The sequence below is a fragment of the Gadus macrocephalus genome, chromosome 22, assembly GCF_031168955.1.
Source record: "Gadus macrocephalus chromosome 22, ASM3116895v1".
Classification (NCBI taxonomy): Eukaryota; Metazoa; Chordata; class Actinopteri; order Gadiformes; family Gadidae; genus Gadus; species Gadus macrocephalus.
Window position 1 is genome coordinate 12,786,260 of NC_082403.1, and position 22,322 is coordinate 12,808,581.

General features: G+C 45.6%; 1 protein-coding gene across 3 annotated transcripts in view; it reads right to left on the minus strand.

The window, feature by feature from the left end:
- Positions 1–2,716: 2,716 nt before the first annotated feature.
- The window catches only part of vps50 (VPS50 EARP/GARPII complex subunit), a 101,525-nt gene continuing 81,919 nt past the window's right edge, over positions 2,717–22,322 (minus strand). For all 3 annotated transcript variants that reach the window (XM_060044286.1, XM_060044284.1, XM_060044285.1), the window contains 6 exons: positions 19,588–19,736; positions 15,419–15,515; positions 13,264–13,422; positions 10,388–10,509; positions 5,561–5,750; positions 2,717–4,295 (listed from right to left, as the gene is read on the minus strand). In XM_060044286.1, the coding sequence (XP_059900269.1) occupies positions 4,176–4,295; positions 5,561–5,750; positions 10,388–10,509; positions 13,264–13,422; positions 15,419–15,515; positions 19,588–19,736 (837 nt within the window). In that variant the 3' untranslated portion in view covers positions 2,717–4,175. The remainder of the gene's footprint in view (positions 4,296–5,560; positions 5,751–10,387; positions 10,510–13,263; positions 13,423–15,418; positions 15,516–19,587; positions 19,737–22,322) is intronic.

Genomic DNA, 22,322 nt, shown 5'->3' on the forward strand with positions numbered 1-22,322 from the left:
ACTGTTACCACGGTTACCAACTCCATATGAAGGATAGTCTCTCCAGCATCACCCTCCCACTGGTAGTATAGCATCATCCAATAAGATCAGAGTGGTGCTATGTTAGCGGTGAATCAAATGAGGAGAAGATATTAAGACCCCCAAAAGCACGATGCAGGTGGTGGAGTAATACAAAAATGTCTTCTCCATCAAATCCACACGTAAGCCACCTGTATCGTAAATGGGAAATAAAGTGCTAGGTTGCAACTCGGAACGAAATATCTTGCAATCAAGTGCTCTCAACCCTTTCTTTGAGGGTTTGAAAACCTGTAATTTACTCCAAGGAAGGAGTGCAGAGAGAGAAAGCGGAAAGAAGAGATCCATACGAATTTCATGGAGAGAAACTCGTTCAGGTGGGGATGTCGACCTGAGCGAGAGGGCAGAGAGTACATGGAGCAGAAGCCTCGAGACAAGGTAAACATGAGGGTCGCTGACCCGGGGGAAGACGTCGCTACATCACCCATCCTCTGAGGTAGCAAATTGTGCAGAACGGCAAAGTATCGATCTCTGTGCAACAAAAAAAACCTAACCCTAACACTTAAAATAAAGAGCATACGGGACTGATCAAAATGTGGATTAGGTGCAATAGTGCGATAAAATTATGATCCCAAGGAAGGAAGGAAGGAAGGAAAGTCAATACGGGCAAAATACGCACTTAGAAAATAAGCCTGTTGGATTTATTTATGTGCCTTTCCTCATTGATTAGTCAAAGCTTTGTCATGAGATACAAGTTTAACTTTCTGTTGCTGCTTGTGCATATTATGATTGAGCAGTTCATGTTAAAATATTGATGAATTATGCTAAAAATAAGTCATAGAATATAACCTATTTACTCTCGACGAATCATTTAAAATAATTTCTCAAGTTCATTCCTATCATTTGATATTTTAGCACTGAAACCGTTCAATGTTTTAATAGTTAATAGTAACCACAGTAGTAAACATTTGCTTTCATATTCACCTATTCAACATTGAGAGGTATATTTTCCCAGCACAGCGCATGTATTCCATATAGCATGCCGTCTGTTGACATCCACATCAAGCTTTTGTGGCACTAATTTCCGACCAATCAAGCAGCAAATTAGTAACACCTGGCGATGCGTTGACGGCGCCAGACTCTCTGCTGCAGAGCCCAGCGTCCAATTAACCGCTCCGCTCTGTAACGACAGTCAACAAGAAAGCCAATCAGCAATTCAATCAGATCCCCACATTTGACGGGGTAAATAACCTATTATACATTGCGGAAGATAGCCCTATTCCAGAGATTATTGCGAAACGTTTCCATTAGCCCAGCGACCAAACTTTACAAAGAGCTTTTTGAAAAATACCTCAACAAACAGAGGCAACAACAAATCCAAAGACGATGATCTACATACTGGTCATTTGTTTCCCAAATAACTAGTTTCAATTTCTTGCTTCAGCAGCATGAGTGTAATCCTTTGTGGCCAGTAAATCGCCCCTCTTCGACTCTGTCCACGTAGCCTACGACTCACTGGTGTGTTTGACTCTGGCAAATGCCATTCGGAGAAAGTGCTCCTTCTAGACCCCGTTATTATTCCAGGACTGCTCTATGTATGGGTGCTGTCCAACCGACTGGGGCATTGCGGCCAGCCTGACCACAGATACAAGTTCTCATAATGCCAGTACCACAGCACTGTAACTTCCGGCAAGGCCGTCATTGACATGCAACGACAAGCTTTGGGTTTCACGAAAGCGCTACTGCAATGCGATTAATTATTGTTATTATTATAATCACAGACGTGTCAGTCACCTTAGACATTTTCCGATTTGACACTGTAGACAAAAAAACGTTAACACATGAATAATTTCCCTCCTGGCCGTTTCACGACGTAATTCTTCAAGATTAAGTCTGTCCCTGGTACTGTATAATTATCAATGTGTTGAAACTATTTAATGTCATCGCTGTGGGCTGGTGTAGTGTTGGGGCGTTTACATACAGGATAATGAATGATCTGCCCTTTTCAGACTGGAGAGCTGAGCAACACATGCATGCACCGGAACAAATTCGAATTGTGTCTCGAAATCACAGAAGACCTTTTCTATTCTCCTGCCGCTATAGATGGGCTGTGTGTTGAGAACTTTTGGATTTCGGTTCAGGGGTGTAATTTCTATTCCGAGAGGGCATTTGAGGCAAAGACGACAAATCTGGCCATAAGTACAAAAATACATATGAATTCACAAGCCGACACATAATCGACAGAGCCCCAATCTAGACCCTATTGCTACTGTTAGCACATTGGTTTGAAAGCTTACAACTGTTGAAATAAATGATAAGATTGACCACAGTATGTTTATTTATCCATAATAAAATTAAGTACACAAGCTTTATGTACGATCCTACTAAACAGTCTCACTTCACACCTTTTATTCACCCTGTCTTGTTCTCACAGTGGCTAGCCCAAGCCATTAGTACAACACTGGGAGACTTAATTAATTTGGCTGATGGCACTCGTGCGCACATCCACACTAAAGTATCATCATTATGATGGGATATGCACTGCTAAACCCTAGTCCTTAACACGTGCTTTGATCACGCTGAAAGCACTGTGCGCAATGCGCTATTGACCATAACGGTAGACATTATTCACATGGTTAACTGCAGTTCATTGAAAAAAAGGCAGCTAACAGTCAAAGAAATAAGGAGGATTTGGACTGAGCAGGTTCAATGTTAGTGTTTATTACGATTGAAGAGTTTGGATTTTACCGTCACCATGGAATGCTGATGCTACGCAGAAGTTCACGGGAGCCATGACGCGGTTCTCAGTTTAAATATTCATATTATATTATAACATGTATACAGTTGACAGGTTACCAAGTACCGGACCAAATCTCACTTCCACTCATTTGTAAGATCTGATTCTGAACCCAAAAGAGATACGAGAAGCCAGAGAAAAACAAACAAATAAATACAATCTTGAAAATATGACATTACATCATACAGTATTAATCTTGGAAGTGCAAAGATAAAGATTAGTTTCAGAGCAGGACAAACAAACAAAGGTAACTTAATTTTTCTGAAGTCCAAAATATTTCTGTCTTCCTTCATTAAAATGGGGACAATCATTCAGGCCATGCTTTCCAAAACCTAGAAGGGAATATCTTTCTCTGTTAATGTTCAGTGGACTGAGTCATGGAAAAAATGCGTCGATCAATTCTCTGACTCACGAACAATACAGATCCATTGTTTCGCCCTTCACGGAGAAGCAGACGCATTGATATGCAAGATTAGCGATACACTGGGCTCCTCAAAAAATACTAAATATCCTTCTATAGGAAAACCAAATAAATATCCACATGGGATACAGCAGAGGACACAAACAAAAGGACAAGTGCAGTTGGTGTAGCTAAATAGTCAGCTAAATAGCTATAAACAAATACAGGTAATATTCAAAATCATATATTATTCATTGATAAAACAAAACATAGCATCCAGTTAGATAGGCACAATAAACAGAACCAAGATTTTACAAAGCTAAACCTAAACCTTGGATAAAGGACACTGTACATGTCATTAGTGTGCTCTAGAGGTAGCCAAGCACACCATAAAGTACAGAATACACCAGCATTTTCTCCTAGAATTCTAGTTGTGTCCCACACGGAAAGAGTTGTGAAAATGTTTCCAATGGACCTGAATGAAATTCATACGTACGTGCCAGAGGAGTTTTTCTTCACCTTTGATCCTTGGTGAAAACCGACAGCACAGATGTAATAATACAACAGCTGGCTCTGCCTTAACATCAGGGCGTTTACATCCAGAAAAGCGGTTACATGCATGAATTTTGAAACACCAGCGGTTTTGTTTGTATGCATAGTTGTCCCTTGAAATAAAATCACCATGGCGAAAAACAGGACAGCTAATTTACAACATAAACAAGTGTTTCGCTTTTAATGCAGCAGCTTTCCTAGTTAGCCCGATTACCACCACAACTCGCATGAGACCTGCATCTTGGTAATGATATGAGGAGCGATTCCCGCTACAGAGTTTGTTTTTTGAGGTGCACAACACAACCTATGTGTACAGTAAGCAGAAGATATGGACATTCGACGCGGAGCTTCCTTCTACTGGAGTGTGTCCCGGTGTCACTGGGCACGGCTGGGGGATCATCTTCTCCCTCTCTATCTCTTTGGCCGGTCGATATCGTCGATGGCCGACAGCAGCTTCTGACGAGCCTTCTTGTTGATGTGCGAGCCCAGACACACGTTGACCAGGTTAGCAAGCTGCTTCATGGAGTATTCCTGGAGGTGGGTTGGACAGGTGGGGGATTATAAAACACACAGACACACACGACACGCTTTATTCTGTGCACCCTGTGTGACAAATCCCTGCTGTTGGGTCATTTAGCAGATGCTTTTATCCAGAGAGATTTGCAGCAAATAGGTCCTTTCTCACGGTGCTTTTCATCCGGGGCGAGACACAGGTGTCGCTCGTTACACTAATCACGGGCCTGCTCCTTTTATGTACTAACCCTAACACGCATCAGTAGAAGACTTCTCTTTACCAGGGAAAGCCTCGTCCACTTTAATATGTGTATATCTGTCAACTTATCCCCCCCCCCCCCCCTTAGAAGATGTCCTGTCCAAAACAAGTTGTTAAAAGAAATGACTGTTCCACAACAGAGAACAAAATCGATCTTTAACAAGCCTCACAATAACATTCCAGGAAAGTAGATGGCGAAAAACTTTGCCAAACTGGACATTAGGAGCAATAAAATACTTCTTCAGAGGCCAATACAACAACACAGCGTTGCCAAATCCAAAGGAAATAATCATTTGTTTGGATTGAGAACTATTGGTCATAGTGTATTACAAGTCCACTCTAGCTAGACTTGTAAACATGTTCTATATTACACCTAGAAGTGATGCCTGACTTCAATGGACCGATAGTCCGCTCTGTCGGTAGGTTTCTGGCGCATGCTCAGTGTGGGATAAACGTCATGATTTTATCGATTTGCCAAACTTCAGTTTCCCTGGTCCACAAGCTTTTCCTTTGCTTTGGTGTGGACGGTACGCAAACATGCAGGCAAAGAAATGTTGTCCTACTCGAAGACGAGGCCCTTAGTCCCCTTCCGTCGCCCTGGTTCATTAAAGTAGCAGAGCCCTAACTAGTGTTATGAGCTACACCTGTGTTTGTCACCATGACGACACCTGTGTGAAAAGTGCAAAGTCTTTCACCAGCTTCCGCAAAAGACCCAAGGCTCAATTGTTCAGAGTTCACCTAGACTCTGCATAGCCTCCCCCCCTTACACCCCCAAACCCTCTTTTGCACTTATTATATGTTGTAGTCCTTGCACTTAAAAATAGTACGTAGTGTTGTGTTGCATCTTATTCTAGCTAGCTTTGTTGTATACGGGGAACGGGTGAGCATCCTTGCTGTACCGACAGAGATATATTATTTTATTTTAATTTTATCTGCTAAATGCCTGAAATGTAAATGTAAAGGCAAAAGGCTCTATTCAGGTCCACGGCCACTGAGGACCGGGCCGTAGTGGTCCTCCGCTCACCCTGTGGTTCTTGATGAACTGCTCCATGTCGTTCTCCGTCAGGTAGTAGGCCTTGATGTAGGTCTCCACAAACTCCTTGTCGGGGACGGGCCGCAGGTCCGTCAGCCGCTCCAGCTTCATGAGGAACTGCTGGAAGTCCAGCTGCATCAGCGCACGCCCCTCGTTGCTGCACTTCTTCACGTTAGCGTAGCTGGGGGAGGGGGACAGGAAGGGTGAGCGCGGTGGAGGTCACTCAAATCCTCAGTCTGTTGCAGGCTCAAAGGCCATTACATGGCTCCCTAAAGTCCTAGGCTCCCCTAGGCCAAGGAAACGTCCCCAAAGACTTTGGTGTCAACTAGTGTAGAGAAGTCCTTTTCCTAGACCTTGCTCCTGAGCCTGTGGTGAAAGCCTGATGACACATTATATACTTTAAAACTATTCAAAGCAAATACATTAGATTTTTCTTTCTTTTGAATGTAACTATTGTAAGTCGCTTTCGATAAAAGTGTCTGCTAAATGCCCAGATGTAAATGTATAATACACCTGATCAACATTGACATAATAACAATAGATGCAGCCGATCCAAATGTTAATAAATAAAACTAAAAAGATACAAGAGAAACTACTATGAGAGGTTCCCCACAGGATCGGAACAAGAGATCTCCGACAATCTCACCATCGAACAAGAGTTACGTTCAGGGTTATTCAACCTCACTGCCACACAGGTAAACATAAGGGTCCTTTCAGTTCTGGGATGTAATGAATAATACATATGAAGGACAATTCCAAAGTGTAATATATAAACACTGAACAGAAACAGCACGTCGTAGAGACTACAGACTAGTTGAACATTCATGTCTGGATTTCCCCATGATAAAGTATCTATGTTTAGACACATTTTTAACACAGAAGAGCACGTTTGCTGAAGCAAATGTCTTCTACATTAAAGAGAGGCTATAAGTCGACAAGCTGTGTATCAAATCATAAGCATCCCCTGAACAATTGTGCACAGTTTACCTCACAGTATGTGAAATGTATCGCATTCCAAATCAATTAGCAACACGAGAGCCCACTGTTAATAATTAGCGGATCGGTGAGCACTTTTATGCTGCGAAAGACGGACAAATATCGATATTCTGGTCACAGGGAGGCTGTGGGTGAGCCCCCTTTCTCTTCTGGAATTCAAGATGTTGTACCTTCCAAAGGTTAACTTATGTCTTTTAGCATTAGTCACAGTCCCCACTCGACCATGACGGAGCATTTTAACACATAGTGAGTGCATGCCCTCTTAAGCACGCGTGTGTTTGTTCGTGTATGTGCGTGTGGGTGCGCGTGCACATGCACATCCATTCCAGCAAAGAGCCCTAGAAGAGTCCCCGCTGTGCTTGCAGTGAAGTACTGAATGCTCATTCATGCCATTGTTTACCAGCAGGTCCGTTGTGTTCAACGTCGCTTCTTCAAAGCGATACATATTCATCCACAAGATCACCCTCTTCCGCCTCCGCACCAACTCAAGCTTGTCTTTTCTCCTCCTCCGTAAAACCTCGGGTCCGTCCCTCCCCCTGAGGCCTTGACTAACGTCTCCCCCAGCTGTGGCGGGAGCCGCGGCGGCAGCAGCCAGCGGCGAGAGCCTAGCTCCAGAATGCTAACTAGCGCTTGGATCCCAGAGGCCAAGCATTCCAGGAGGCAGGGGGAGGTGGGCACCGACATCATTAACAGCATGTTGCAAACCCTGGGGCACTAAAACAAATCTGTCGTCGCCCGTGTCTGGTTGTGTGTGCGCATAAAGGGAGTGGAGGTGCGTTGGTGAGTGACTGACTGTGTTGTCGTGTAGTTTGAGTGTGCGTCGTGTTTAATAAAGCTCCATCCGAAAAGACTAACCAACAAGGACACCTATCGTTCCCTAGGCTTTCTTTGCAGCCAACTAAAATTGCTTTTGCTCCAAGACATGCAGAGGCTAACCTGGGAACCAGACAGATCAAGCATATTTATTATTTGCATATGCACCATCCCCCCCCCCCCCCTCGTTCAGACAGATTTCAAACAGAGCTTGTGCGAGTCGGGCCAATCACAAACGTTTGCATAAAATGGGACAGGTTTAATACGATGAGCCCAGCGGTCTACCCTATGGGAGCACTGTTGAGGCAGTTTTATAAACAACCTGGATGGCTGCAACTGACGTGTCACACGTTTCCTTGCTCCGATTGGTTGCAGGTCTATCAAATCGTGTCCAGCGGCATTTTGTTCAGCGGCTGTCGTTAACACACCTTGCATATTGAACATATATGGAGAGGCACCAGACGAATATGGACGCATTGGGAAATAGGTCTGGCGATGATCCAATAAGAAAGTATATAATATACATGTTTAATATACATCTTTCCCTGATGTATTCATGAATGCCATCATCTTGCGGATGTCTGCTGTGCACAAAAGAGAAGCGGAGAAGCATGTTTACCAGAGCCATTGTTGATACCTGCGTGTGTCCTGGATTTATCAGTATTTCTGTACATTGGCTGCAAATTCAGAGTGGCATGAATGGTGAAAATGATGACCGAAGCCAGGTAGTCTCAAAGAGAGAGAGAATAAGAGAGGTAGAGAGAGGTAGAGATGTAGCGAGGGGGAGAGAGAGAGAGATTTAAAGACACGTATGGAGGAACCGAGAGACAGGGCAGACCACTAAGTCACTAAGTCTACATTTTGCTTATCTTATCTCGTCGGCGCACAGCCAGCGACCCATTCCATTCCCCTTCCCCGCTGCTCCCCGCAGCGCCTCTCTCAGGAGACGAAAACGACTCCATTTTAATTCATGCCGAGCAGATGTCTGAACCCGCGCAGGATAAACAGTCTTTAAAAAGAAGAAGAACTCAGTGCAAAACTTGAGCGAACATTATGGGCGAAAACAGTGTGTCTCTACAGGTTGAAGAGAGCGAGGCCAAAGGTGATGCAACAGGTCCGTAGGGAAACAACCTCCGCTTATTTACGAGTTTGACCACAGCCCCGGAGAGCCAAGGGACCTTGGGACTCGGTCCAGAGAAGAGGGGGGGAAAGGGAGACAAACTCGGGGGATGAATGTTCCACACCTTCCAAAGTTCCCAGGCTGTAAATCAAGCCGTTCCGCGGATACTGCATTAGCCTATGCTCTGAGAGTGAGAAAGAGAGCCGCGGCTGTAAACTAATATTGGGTAAGTGGTTGTTGTTTTGGAAATGTACACACTCACACACACACACATGCAGGCACGAACGTACAGGCACACGACGACACGCACACACAGAAATGCACACACACGCCCAGACACATTAACTCACACAGTCACACACACACAGACACATAAATGCACACACACACACACACACACACACACACACACACACACACACACACACACACACACACACACACACACACACACACACACACACACACACACACACACACACACACACACACACACACACCAAAAAAATAACAGAATGGCTGACAAAGGGCTTTTAATAAGCGAAAAAACATAGCATGTAAACAAGTCGGGTAGACGCTGCCAACCGTCTGCGGAACGTCAAAGCGCTCATCGAGGCTGCGTAATTGATGCGCTGAATGAAAGAACAGGACCACTTGTGCAACAGGATGTACCACTTAAAACACCTAAAACATGTGTTTTCTTCACACTTTTGTTCTCTCGCCAAGCTTCATCAGTCCATAATCCTTTGTGAGGTTCACTTTCAGGTTGCTATTTTTTTACACATTCTCTCACTGAGCAGAGGACAAATGTGTTGGGATCCACTGAAACCCGAGTTAGGGAGCACAGTGTGTGAACCGATCAGTGGCCAATATGTAGATACATGGAAATGACCTGGCAGGTTGAAAGGCTAAAGCGGCAAGGGTAATATCTATAATATTCACAGGTGAAACAGGACCTGAAGGCAGCCTAAGCCACCAATTCATTTACGGTATTCTATCTAGCATTTGTGGTGAACACAATGCTTTGAAGTGTGTGCGTATGTGTGTGTGTTTGCAATGCAGGGAACCATTAAATGACTTCCAGGGCTCTGTGCGGATGACTACTCCAGTTTTCGGGGGGAGCGCACCAAAGTTCAACCTGCAATCAATTGCTTTTATTTCCTGTAAGCGCAGGATAACTTTGCGAGTCCAAAATAATAATGTTTACCCTGCTTGTTCAATGGAAGTCACAGGTTAGACCGACTCAAGTTTGACAGTTTTTAACCATCACTCCTCTGAATGTGCAACACTTGTTGTCAAAAGGTGCTATTGCAAGCCTGTGATTTGACTTAGAAATTGACTTGCAATCCGTCAGCTTTCAGAGTGAAATGTGTGGAGAATATTTTTTTTCAGTAGCCTGCGCCTGCATTTGTATGAGCCAATTTCGATTTTAGACGCTTCCCGGCTAATTGCTGACAAATCCGGGTGTCTCTTCCCTGAATAACAAGCGTGTGAAAGGATGAACTTCTCAATGGCAGAGATACATATGGAGTGTGGAAGGGAGCCAAGTGGGGGGGGATTTTATTTCGGTAGTTTAATTAAGAAAATCTTGCCCCACTTCTGCCCTCTCTCTGTACAACTCTCTAATCATACGGAGCGTCACACAAATCAAGGAGCGTTCCAGAACACCATCACTATAGTTGAAACGGAGCCAGAATCCTCCACAGCCCTTCCACAGGGCGTAGTTAGAAGGGCAAATTCAGCCTCAAATAGCACCTGATTACCTTTGAACAGGCGGATATGACTCATGACCGGTCTAGACAATGAAGACCTTCAAACAACACCGGCATTACGATCCGGGTTCACTGAGGAAACGGGAAAGTGATTGAACGACTGATTGAATGACTCACCCCTCCACCAGAGTGCGATTGGCCAATCGGATGCAGTGCTCCCAAAGGACGTTGGAGACGGCCAGGGGGATGCGCACCTGACTGGACACATCACCCAGCTGTGCGTTGAACTGCTCAAACTCCTGGGTGAGGAACCAACATGGAGAAAAACAAGGAAAAGGGAGTGAGTGTTTTTTCATGAGATCGTCAATTCAGCAATCGGTCAAGGTTTATTATTGCCGCGCTCGACTTTGACACAGAATCATTCAAATAGATTGGCTTCCACTGAGATTTCATTTGATTCTTAGCTCTAGGGTCAATATCACATCCGCTTTTAACAAGGCATCTCAGATATTCTGCACAAGATATCCCAAGACAAGATGGCCTCCACCACTACTCCAGCACGGAGGCATCAATCATGCAGGTGTTTCAATATCTGTCTCGCTTCCCGTTCAAACCCAAAGTAAAGCAGAACCATTCCAAAAGAAGGAAAACTGTTGGCCCGAATCTGTCCATATTATATTCTTTCCACCGTTTTCTTGAAGATAAATAAAAACCTCAGGAATGGTGTGTGTGTGGGGAACGGAGGGAAGAGGGAAGAGGGGGGAGGATATGTGATTCATGTCGGGGCCGTCTAAACAATATCACCCTGCATGATGGACGATTATCCCCGTTCCAGTTATTTACCACGGCATCCGTGTGCGCCTTACTCTCCCTCTCTTGCTGCAGATATAAATTATGAATTAAATGCTGCAATTATGATATTAGGCGTACATGTGCACTTTGATGGGGAACAGCGGGGCCTGTCAGGGAGAGGCAGGGAGCGAAAGAGCGAGGGCCGCTGCCTTCGGGGAAACTGGGCAGTGATTGATTTGAATTCAAAACTACTACGAAACTACCGGTAACCTGAGAGCACGAAAAGATACGTGTGAATCTGTGCACTCGGATCGGTAAAGCCTGCGCACCGATTGGTAAAGTGTGATGGTGTGACCATCACAAAAAACCATGTGCACTGATCTGAAATCCCCAGCACTCTTGGGTATTTCAGCAGAAGGAACGGCCTTGGACCACGATGACCACTTCCTCACAGTAAATCCAGTTCATCGGGATTTAAGCCAGGTTTGATGAAGTTTCAAATCACGATCGATGCACACAAAACATAAAGCTTTATCAAAATACCAAAGATTCCACTCATTAAATCTGCCCTTAAATCTAGATTAATCGGGGCAGACAGAGTCATTAGTTATTTTTCATCATGTGACCCCAGGCGTGCTGCGTACAAAACAAACCTTTACGCACAGAGCAATCTATGGTGCAGCATGCAATCAGGGCATGCATACGTAACTAGTTCTCTCATGTTCTACCGCAACATAATGACCTCTTATTTCATTCAGAAAAAAATTGTTTGGGGTCGATAGGAGCGCTTTTTCCTTTTCCTCCGCTAAAGTCATTCCCATACTCGCCTGCATTTCCCTGTCACTCTATATGCAAATAAGTGCAGATTCCAAATGCCACTGATCAACGCGCATGCATGAATAAAGCATTCCCCTGTGTGGAAGTACAATAAAATATTCCCGCAATGACTCCTTGTCACTTGCTGTTTAAAGCGGAATGCGTATGCCATTATGTTCCCGGTCGCACGACGGAGAACACCATTAGCTCTCGCCCCGACATAGATCTTCATCCGTGGGTTTTGTAACGTACAGTGGCACTACATCACCGCGCCTGTCGCCGTCACGTGTAACCAAGCCCATCAGTGGGAACATTAAGATATGTGTACTGTGACAGCTTTAAGCTAAGCTGTGCGGTGCGGAGAGCACTCTTCTCCCGGTCACTTGTTTTATAGTGAATCAGCTGGTGAACAGCTGACGTAATGGCAAGGGCGGACGAGCCCGAAGTTGAATCGGACCGGGTAGATCTGTCGACGTGAACACATACGCGCGGCAATGGAGTTTATTTTTAAGCGTGTTTTAATTAGGTACTTCAGAAATCTGCAAACCAGCATTCACATTAACACCAATCAGTCCGGCAAGTGGTGGACTGATTTGACCGTGTTTGGCGGTTGAAAAAAAATGCAGGCTTACATGTTAAACCAATGGCTTGATGGATTCAGCCATCCTGGCCGGAAAAAAGACAGAATTCCAAAAGTACATTTTGGACTCGCTCCCAACGGATTCAGGACGGCTAAACAGATGGGGTCCTTTATTTATTCATTTTTTAAACATGCATATTGAAACGAGGGGGATTGGAAGAGTTCTGCTTTGTGCTCGTAAATAACTAATAGCCCACAGGTGACTGCACAGAGTCACCGTGGGATGCGGACCGGTATCTGTTAGCCTCGCAGAGAGCGCTTACCTGTGGCGCTGCTACGGGCCGATGTAAAATACATGAAGGCATAAGCAGGCAGCATGAATAAAAATACAGGTTTTGGGGCGAAGGGAAACCACGAGTCTTTCCCAAACAGATTGAGGGGCAATGAGGAGGAGGCTGTACTGCCTTCTCCCTCTACAGGCTTGGCAGGAAGCGCTACATTTGGGGCCCACGGTGTATAAATTATTCACAGAATGGGAAATAATTCATAAGTGCCACGGATGGATACATATATATATAAATATATGCGAACAAACCTCAGCCGTAGAGGAGTTGACACTGAACTTGATAATGGCAGGGGTTTCGGGGTTTATTATAAGCATCCCATTACTTATGCCACCGCTGGTCACGGATGGAATCCATTTACTGGCCATTAACTACAGCTACCGTGTTCAGATAAACAACCCTTTACTGTACCCTGTGGTGGGCTGTAGCTGCAGAGTACACCGTACGACCACCGCTCCAAGCAGACCAAGTGCAGCCATTTGCAGCATATGTTCCTTTAAGCACCTTTTTAGCCCATTTACCTTCAGCAGGATGTCCACATACACGTTGTGCTGGGACATTATCTCCCTGATGTCCCACTTGACCCCGGACATCATGAGCAGCATCTGCTCGTAGTCGATGGCCTTGGCCGCCACGATCCAGTAGATGGGCTTCCGCAGCTCGCTGGCCGTGGACACCGTCTGAGAAGGAGTAGGGTAGGGAGGAGGTGGGAGGGAGACGAGCACGGAGCAACAGAGACAGAACAAGATCTTCAAATAAATTAAATGCCTTTATTTTGACAGGCCAAAACGCGGCATAACTCGTGGACAAAATAAAAGCTCATGTCGATGTTCGCAGCGGTTAACATAGGGGGACATTAAAACGCATGCGAGTGATCGTGAAAACAGCCGACGAGAGAGCAGTGATGGCTTCACCACCGGCTGGTTATTTTCCTTCTGTCTAATAGAGATGATGGGGGGATGAGGTTGGAATCTGGCAGGCGGTTCCGATGTGATTTGACCGTGTGGAATACGATTGGCCGCCTTGTTTCTTTTTTTTTACAGATTCTTGACAGTTATGAGTTAAGGAGTGAGCACCGATGGGAGATGTGTAGGTTGTAGGGGTTTTCCATGTGCTGTGTGTTTCGAGTTAGAACACACAGACGGAGACGGAGACAGAGACGGAGACAGAGACAGAGACAGAGAAAGAGAGACAGTGAGAGAGAGACAGAGAGAGAGAGTGTAAGAGAGACAGAGAGAGAGAGAGAGAGAGAGAGAGAGAGAGAGAGAGAGAGAGAGAGAGAGAGAGAGAGACAGAGAGAGAGAGTGTAAGAGAGACAGAGAGAGAGAGAGAGAGACAGAGAGAGAGTGTAAGAGAGACAGAGAGAGAGGGAGAGAGAGAGAGACAGAGACAGAGACAGAGACAGAGAGAGAGAGAGAGAGAGAGACGGAGGGAGAGACAGAGACAGAGAGAGAGAGAGAGAGAGAGAGAGAGAGAGAGAGAGAGACAGAGAGAGAGAGTGTAAGAGAGACAGAGACGGAGGGAGAGACAGAGACAAAGAGAGACAGAAACAGAGAGAGAAGTGTAAGAGAGACAGAGGGAGAGAGACAGAGACAGAGACGGAGGTTTTCAAGATGTGAGTCCCTGAAGAGTCCTCTGTGGTTGTCCGCTAGTCCAATCACAGCCTGATTAGAACCACGGCGCTGGTAATGCCAAGCTAGACGTATTAAACGTATGCTGAATATGCAACACACCATAATAATTAATACAGAACATAATACAGAACTTGTGGTTCCATCTCTCTTGGACACGATTACAATATTTTTAAATATTAAGAATAATAAAAATAACTAGAAAATGCATTTCCTGCAGAAAATGCGGTGAGTGCTGTAGTACAAATTGAGGTTGAAAATATTTTTTAATAAAGCCACATAGAGTAAGACATAAAGAAACGTTGAATCGCTTAAATCAAGTGAAGGGATTTAGATATTATTGAAGATACAAGTGTGTAGATTTGTTAAATGGTTTGAAAGAAAGAAAGAAAGAAAGAAAGAAAGAAAGAAAGAAAGAAAGAAAGAAAGAAAGAAAGAAAGAACAAAAGAAAGAAAGAACAAAATAAAGAATAAAACTTATGAAGAACAATAGTTGAGCGCTGCATGCAGCACTCACTTAATAATAAATGGCCAGTATTTCAACCAGCAGTAGATTTTCCATTGAGAAAATAAAAAAGACAAAAAGTGTATTAAAAAATTAAGTACATACATGTGTGTTTAAGACTAAATGGAAAAAGTCTGCGTGTAGATTCTCCCAACTCCTAATCCACAAATTACAGGTCAGAAAAACTGAATTTGGGACTTTTGTGTATTTGTGTTACTTTGTATATTCTTGTCTCTCGTCTAGGCCAATCAGCATATGCAATTGTACTGTACAATACTCGTAGCCTTTAATGCACTCAACTCTATTAACAGCCCTTTGGAAATGAATGAAATAGCAACCTCCTACCTGATAAAAAAAACAGTGAATTAAGCCAAATTTCACAACCAAAAAGTAAATACCATGGGTGATACTGCTGAGTCTGATCCAGCGATGAACCCCCCCATGAGACACTGTTACGCTTGAATAACGCCACTGGTGTACACACAACCACGGAAAGCCATTAGGCATCACATCAGAGGTATCGGGGGATCTGTGTCGTACCTGGGAGTAGAACTGCTGCAGGAAAGGCTTCTTCACAGCCGGCATCATGCTGTCCAGATGGGCCTGCAGAGAGTCAAACTGCTCTGCCAAGAACACCCTGACAAACACAAACAAACACATAAACATCCTTTTAGAGGTTTGGACCCTGTTAGATCAAAAATAAAAAAAGACATCCAATCACCATGATAGCCTTTTCAACTGATGCTTTCTTCAGCTGAGAGTGTTCTGTGACCGACAAAAAATGCATTTGTATATATCTATAAATATATATTTGTTATAATGCTGATGCCTCACACATCAATAACGTTTTGTTCTTTGAGAACATTTGAGAAGAGCCTGAGACGTTCCATCCATTGGTAATATGTTCAAAGCTAGGAGCTTGTACGCATCTGTGACAAGATTTAAATAATTATATCTGAATATATGAAATAACATTCACAACGGGGCTCAGCGTAGGCGAGTTTCCCCGAGTGCGTCAAGAGTTCAACCGGCATCGTTACTGCAGCTCCGGGTAGAAAGGTCGCTCTGTGAGTCACCCACACACTTCCACAACGTACACACAATGATAGTATTCTGGAGGATCTCGGGCTACAACCAACACAATTACGCTCGGGTTGAATGAGAAAACCAAATTAAGCGTATTAAATAACCATAAAACAGCCGCTCCACATGAAGAGTGAACACCTGGGTACACCGCTGACGTGTAACGGCCATCTAGGGTCGCTTGTCATTGGAGACGTTGCAGAACTATCATGGAGGTATATATTTATATTATACCTCCATTTGAGTCGCTCCTATAGAAAAAAATAGCATTCATATTCCCTGTGTGGTTTTCGATGTATGGCCAATTATTGTCGTGATTGTTTGATTACAGGGGGATTCTGGGTAAGATGGTTGTTTGTTCTTCTGTTGGAAGAAAGGGGGACGCGAGAGAACAAGCAAGAGAGAACATGGGAAAGTGGCGGATGTCCATCTTGAACCCATATTATTAAACAAGAACCTTTAGTTGAATTATCAACAATTAAATAAATGAGCCATCATCAAGCACCATAAGTCTGCCCGCATGGAGGAAGGCAAATACACATCTTGACAACAGATACACCCACCTGCGAGCGCGCGCACACACACACACACACACACACACACACACACACACACACACATGCTCTGAATGACGAGAGGAAAAACAATTAGTAGCGACATTCTTCACTGATTAGACTAACGACAAGACACTAAATGTCAGGTCGACCCGGCCCAGCCCCTGCCCCTGCCCCAGGACACGTCCCTCTGGGTGTCAGCGTGCTCTCCATGCTCAGCCAGGGGCCCCAGGAGGAGGATCTGTACGCATGCTCTGGCTGCTAACTCGGGCTCCAGATGAGGCATGTTGGGGCTGGGTGGAGGGGAGGTGACGGGGGGAGGGGAGGTGACGGGGCTGGGTGGAGGGGAGGTGACGGGGCTGGGTGGAGGGGAGGTGACGGGTGGAGGGGAGGTGACGGGTGGAGGGGAGGTGACGGGGCTGGATGGAGGGGAGGTGCTGGGTGGAGGGGAGGTGACGGGGCTGGGTGGAGGGGAGGTGATGGGTGGAGGGGAGGTGACGGGGCTGGATGGAGGGGAGGTGCTGGGTGGAGGGGAGGTGACGGGGCTGGGTGGAGGGGAGGTGACGGGGCTGGGTGGAGGGGAGGTGCTGGGTGGAGGGGAGGTGATGGGTGGAGGGGAGGTGATGGGTGGAGGGGAGGTGACGGGTTCAGGGGAGGTGATGGGTGGAGGGGAGGTGACGGGTGGAGGGGAGGTGACGGGTTCAGGGGAGGTGATGGGTGGAGGGGAGGTGACGGGGCTGGGTGGAGGGGAGGTGACGGGTGGAGGGGAGGTGACGGGTTCAGGGGAGGTGACGGGTGGAGGGGAGGTGACGGGGCTGGATGGAGGGGAGGTGACGGGTGGAGGGGAGGTGCTGGGTGGAGGGGAGGTGACGGGTGGAGGGGAGGTGACGGGGCTGGATGGAGGGGAGGTGACGGGTGGAGGGGAGGTGATGGGTGGAGGGGAGGTGACGGGGCTGGGTGGAGGGGAGGTGACGGGTGGAGGGGAGGTGACGGGGCTGGGTGGAGGGGAGGTGACGGGTGGAGGGGAGGTGACGGGTGGAGGGGAGGTGACGGGTGGAGGGGAGGTGACGGGGCGTGCTGGGCTCGTGTACTAGCTCCATGGAAAGCTCTATAATATAAACAGCTTCTGCACGGGGCGACTCGGCCAGAGCAGCCGGAGAATCCGCGGTAGAGTACGAAACGAAAACAAAGTAACGGAAAGGAAATTAAGTGCTGTCAGAGCTCCTGCTTGCGTCGTTAAACCCTTAATCAAGCACCTCGTTAAACGGTTAAATATGCCTTGCTGCAAATGCAACATGTGCTTTAACTCTTTTATTTTATTGGACCTGCGGGTGAAATCACACAGAAGACGTACTTGTGAGTGTTTACCTTTAAATAAACACACACACACACACACACACACACACACACACACACACACACACACACACACACACACACACACACACACACACACACACACACACACACACACACACACACAACCCTAGATAAACCGTGCTATAGTCCCTGATTGTAGTACGATAACAATGATAACAATCACCTCACAGTGCCCTTAACGTTGATCTGAATTTTTTACAAAGACTCCCTCACCCCATCACCAGCTCCTCCCTCACCCCATCATCACCTCCCCCCCCCCTCCCATTCTAATCTGGTCTCCATGGGCTACATCGCTGGACAGGTCGTGACCTTTAGCAGCATGGACAACACGGCCACTGTATGCTGGACATGTCTGAGGATCCAGAGGCTGGGGTTACCCGTGGGCCTCGCTGCCAATGTTGGGGTTCTGCTCTTCCTATGCTAGCGGCAGAGAGCAGGCATGCGTCGGTGTAAAGGGAGTGTGCTCTTTAGTTCTCCACCTTGTTCTTGCTCTCTGTTGTTTTGTATCAGATATGTTTCTTTGTGTCCGACCGGTCGTACTGTGAGACGGGCGTCATCCTGGATAGCACCCCATCACTCCAGTCCCATATCAATAATGTCCCTCGGTCAGCATGCTTCCATCTACGTAACATCTCTTGCCGGCGCCCATCTCTCTCCCCCAGCAATCCCACCTGCTCGCCTGGTTACTATGGGGTCAAGACCATTCAGCCCCCCACCTCTGGAACTCTCTTCCTCATGACATCCAACGCTCCAAATCTCACCTTAAAACGTATCTATTAAGACAAGCATACTACCTTTAGGTCAGTTGCATTCTTGGGACTAGAATGACCCCACTTTTTTCTCTTGTACACTGTTTTATTATGCTGTTGTTTTTTTGCTTGCTCTTATGAATATTTGATTTTGTAAGGTGACCTTGAGTGTCAAGAAAGGCGCCCATAAATAAAATGCATTATTATTATTATTATTAGATGTCAGATTGAGAATCAGAACAACCTTGATCTAGATTGGTTGTATCCAACAATGAATGCAGAGTGTGTGTGTGTGTGTGTGTGTGTGTGTGTGTGTGTGTGTGTGTGTGTGTGTGTGTGTGTGTGTGTGTGTGTGTGTGTGTGTGTGTGTGTGTCTGTGTGTGTGTCTGTGTGTGTGTGTGTGTGTGTGTGTGTGTGTGTGAGCGAGAGTGAGAGATAGAGAGATACAGAGAGATATAGAGCGAGAGCAGATTGAAAGCAAGCTGCCAGGATACCCTGGGCGTATAACAATGATTCATTGAGACTAATTATGTATATTTATTCAGCGTCTACTGGAGTCATCCAACTCAACCACCCCTCCCACACACACACACGGTTTATACATTAATTTATGAAACCATTCAAAGTTCCCACGTGAAGCTTTTTTCACACGCCTCGCTTGCTGTCAGAATAGTTTGAAAAAGGTTTGATTTTAATGTTTGATAAGCACCGTGGAAGAAGGGTTAGGGTTATTCCAAGAGGATGGTTTGCAGGAAGGGGGAAGGGAGAGTGTAGTGGCTAGGGTGCTCCGCCCGCAGCTCAAGGGTACTGGGTTCGATCCCCAACGTCCCCGGCCCATCTAGAGCATCCTTGAGCAGGGTGGCTGAGGTCCACCCTGCTCCCTCAATAATAAACTGTGAATCCACCTGAGGTCGAGGACTAAACACTAGTCCGTTTTACTCACAGAGACTCTGTTGCTACGACCCTCTGAGCCAAGCCATACAGGGTCCCACTTTTGGTGAGGACCACCAGTTGGCTGAGGTGGGGGGTGGGCACCTTCTCCTTTCGGTCCTCCACCTGCCCGTGGACCCCCGCGCTCTCCCCTGAGGACTCCTGGGGGGAGGGGAGAAGAGAGAGAGACTGAAAAAGTTAGCCCTGAAAAAAATAAAAGCAATGAAATAAAGCAGAAACCCATTCAAGTGTGCAAACTTGGCCAAATTTTTGATTGTTGACTAAAAGCACATTTAGGCAAGGCAACTTTATTCATGTAGCACTTTTCATTCAAGGGCGCAACACTTTTTCTTTGATGCACTTTTCATACATACTTTATCAGAAATCGCATGGCCAAAAATAATCTTGTTTTACATGAGACCCTCTCTCTCTCTCTCACTCCACCTACTCTCTTATCTGCGTGTCCCTTTCTTTTAATATCAGGCTAAACGAATGGCCTGCAATCCATCATGACAATACCGGCCGCACACCCGAGGCTATTAAAATCCATAAGGGCCGAAGATCCTACTGAGCGAGGTGATGTTTGCCTCTCGCCAATCACCTGGGTAAACTGTGGAACCGCACAGGTCTTCAGTACGATCAATGGCCATCACTGGGGTCATAAAGGCCTTGGGGGAGGACCATCTTTGTGTGTGTGTGTGTGTGTGTGTGTGTGTGTGTGTGTGTGTGTGTGTGTGTGTGTGTGCGTGCGTGCGTGTGTGCGTGTGTGTGTGCGTGTGTGTGTGTGAACGTATGTGTAATTAACTACAAAATCATTTAATCACGCATTAAAAATGTTTGTTGGACTAACCGTGAGTCACTAAAGGTTACTCTGTCAAAGTCCGCCACATGGGACCAGCAAAAAGGTATGATTGTACTCAAATCAATGTGTTACTCCACTAAAGGACTGGAACCTTGACTTTGTTTCAGTCGAGAGACACCGATGAACGTTAAAAGGAGAGTGATGCAATGATGCAGCGGTTAACAATAAAAGAACCCTCCCTGCAAAGGGCCAAAGGACAGTGATGGTTGGCACGTTGACATGTATGAGCAAGCCAGAAGACTGCACCACATACTGAGGAGATCTCAATGAGAACATGACCACTTGACTCGTTAAACAAGGGTCAGCGCCGGTGTACCGATTAAAAACAAAGCTGGTTCAATTCACAGAGATCAGTCCTGCATCAGGCTTTGAAGAAAAGATTGTGAGGGGATATTTGTGATCAGTAATAAGTTCTCTAAGTTTTGAAGTCAAACAATACAGGTTGCACCAATTTTAGATGTAACCTTGACACCGGATTGCGATGAGATGCACGCTAATATGCATACCAAGGCAGCAGCCGGCCTGGAGTGTCTCCTTCATGTTAATTAGATGTTGTCTATCCACAAATGTATGCTCCCAAAAGCCAACAGGGTTTGACGCAAGCGCATAAACATATTGTGTTGCTGTTGCCCTTCAGTGCTCCTAAATCACACCAAGTGTTGAGGCCGCGGGAGTTCAACCCTGTTGCAGAGAACTGAATTCATGCCAACGGCTTGAATTTGTAGGTTCTCATTGCATTTATTTTCCTTTCAAAAAATTTCCGCACAGATGTATCAAAAGAGAACAAGATTAAAACGATTACTACTTTCCGTACATCATTTGCCAGAAATAAGAGATTTAACTTCCTTCTATTATTTGTCTTCATAATCCTTTGGCAATTACGTTGCAATGAGAGGGAGAAGCATTGCATCGGGGGTTGCTAGGTGCTAGGTCGTTACTGGAACAAGGCCGCAAAAACATTATGCAAGTTGTAAGTCACAATTAAAAAATGATTATCGTAAACACCACAATTGCAAGGTTTACGCAATGGAAATCATAGTGTTGAGCTAGATACAGAGAAGCATGCGTTTAATGTCATCGTCCGACCACAAGACAAATGAGTTTGCTACATGGAAAATACACCCAATTAGTTGAAAATGCCAGCAAACCATGTTATATAGACAGGGGGGTTAGAGATAATAAGTCTTCCACTGTCATAATTGAGCTTGTTAGTATATGGGATTAATTATTTTTTGTACAATACGTAAGCAATTTTTTTCTTCAGAAATGGAAAAGATTTTTAAATCAATCGCGTGTTTGTGGAGGCTTAGAAGAACTTCCATTTTGTGTGGCAGAGAGCAGCATGCCATCGACATAGCCGACGTCCTTCCCTCATCTATATCCGTTGCTATGTACAGACGTGATGTGTGAAGAGTGTGTGGCTATAAAAGTGTGATTCTGTTACCAATATAGTGACATTCTTGCCTAAAATTCAAACAAACTGCAGATAGGAGCACTTCCACAACACATCCGTCCATCTGAGAGGCATGAATGGTGTTTATTCACCGCTACCGTCAAATAAACACAAATACATGAGGTGGAAGTGCTTAGCCAGCAGTGCGGTTACTCCATTGTGAAGACGGTGGGGATTTCTCGCACACAAGCCACCCATGATTGGAATAACGGAGTTTCAATAACACTATGCCGACGATTGCTTCTGCTAAAAAGAAAAAAGCGGCTGAGTTGCTGCCTAGTAAAAGCCAAAGGCGATGCAGAAAACATTATAAAAACGATTCATCAAAGCACAATGTATCAGCATATATGAATCAGATTCACAGATAAAGCAGCTATTCTGGAGAATTAACCGATCAGCCCCGAGGGCTAATTACAAATGCCTTTGTGAAGCG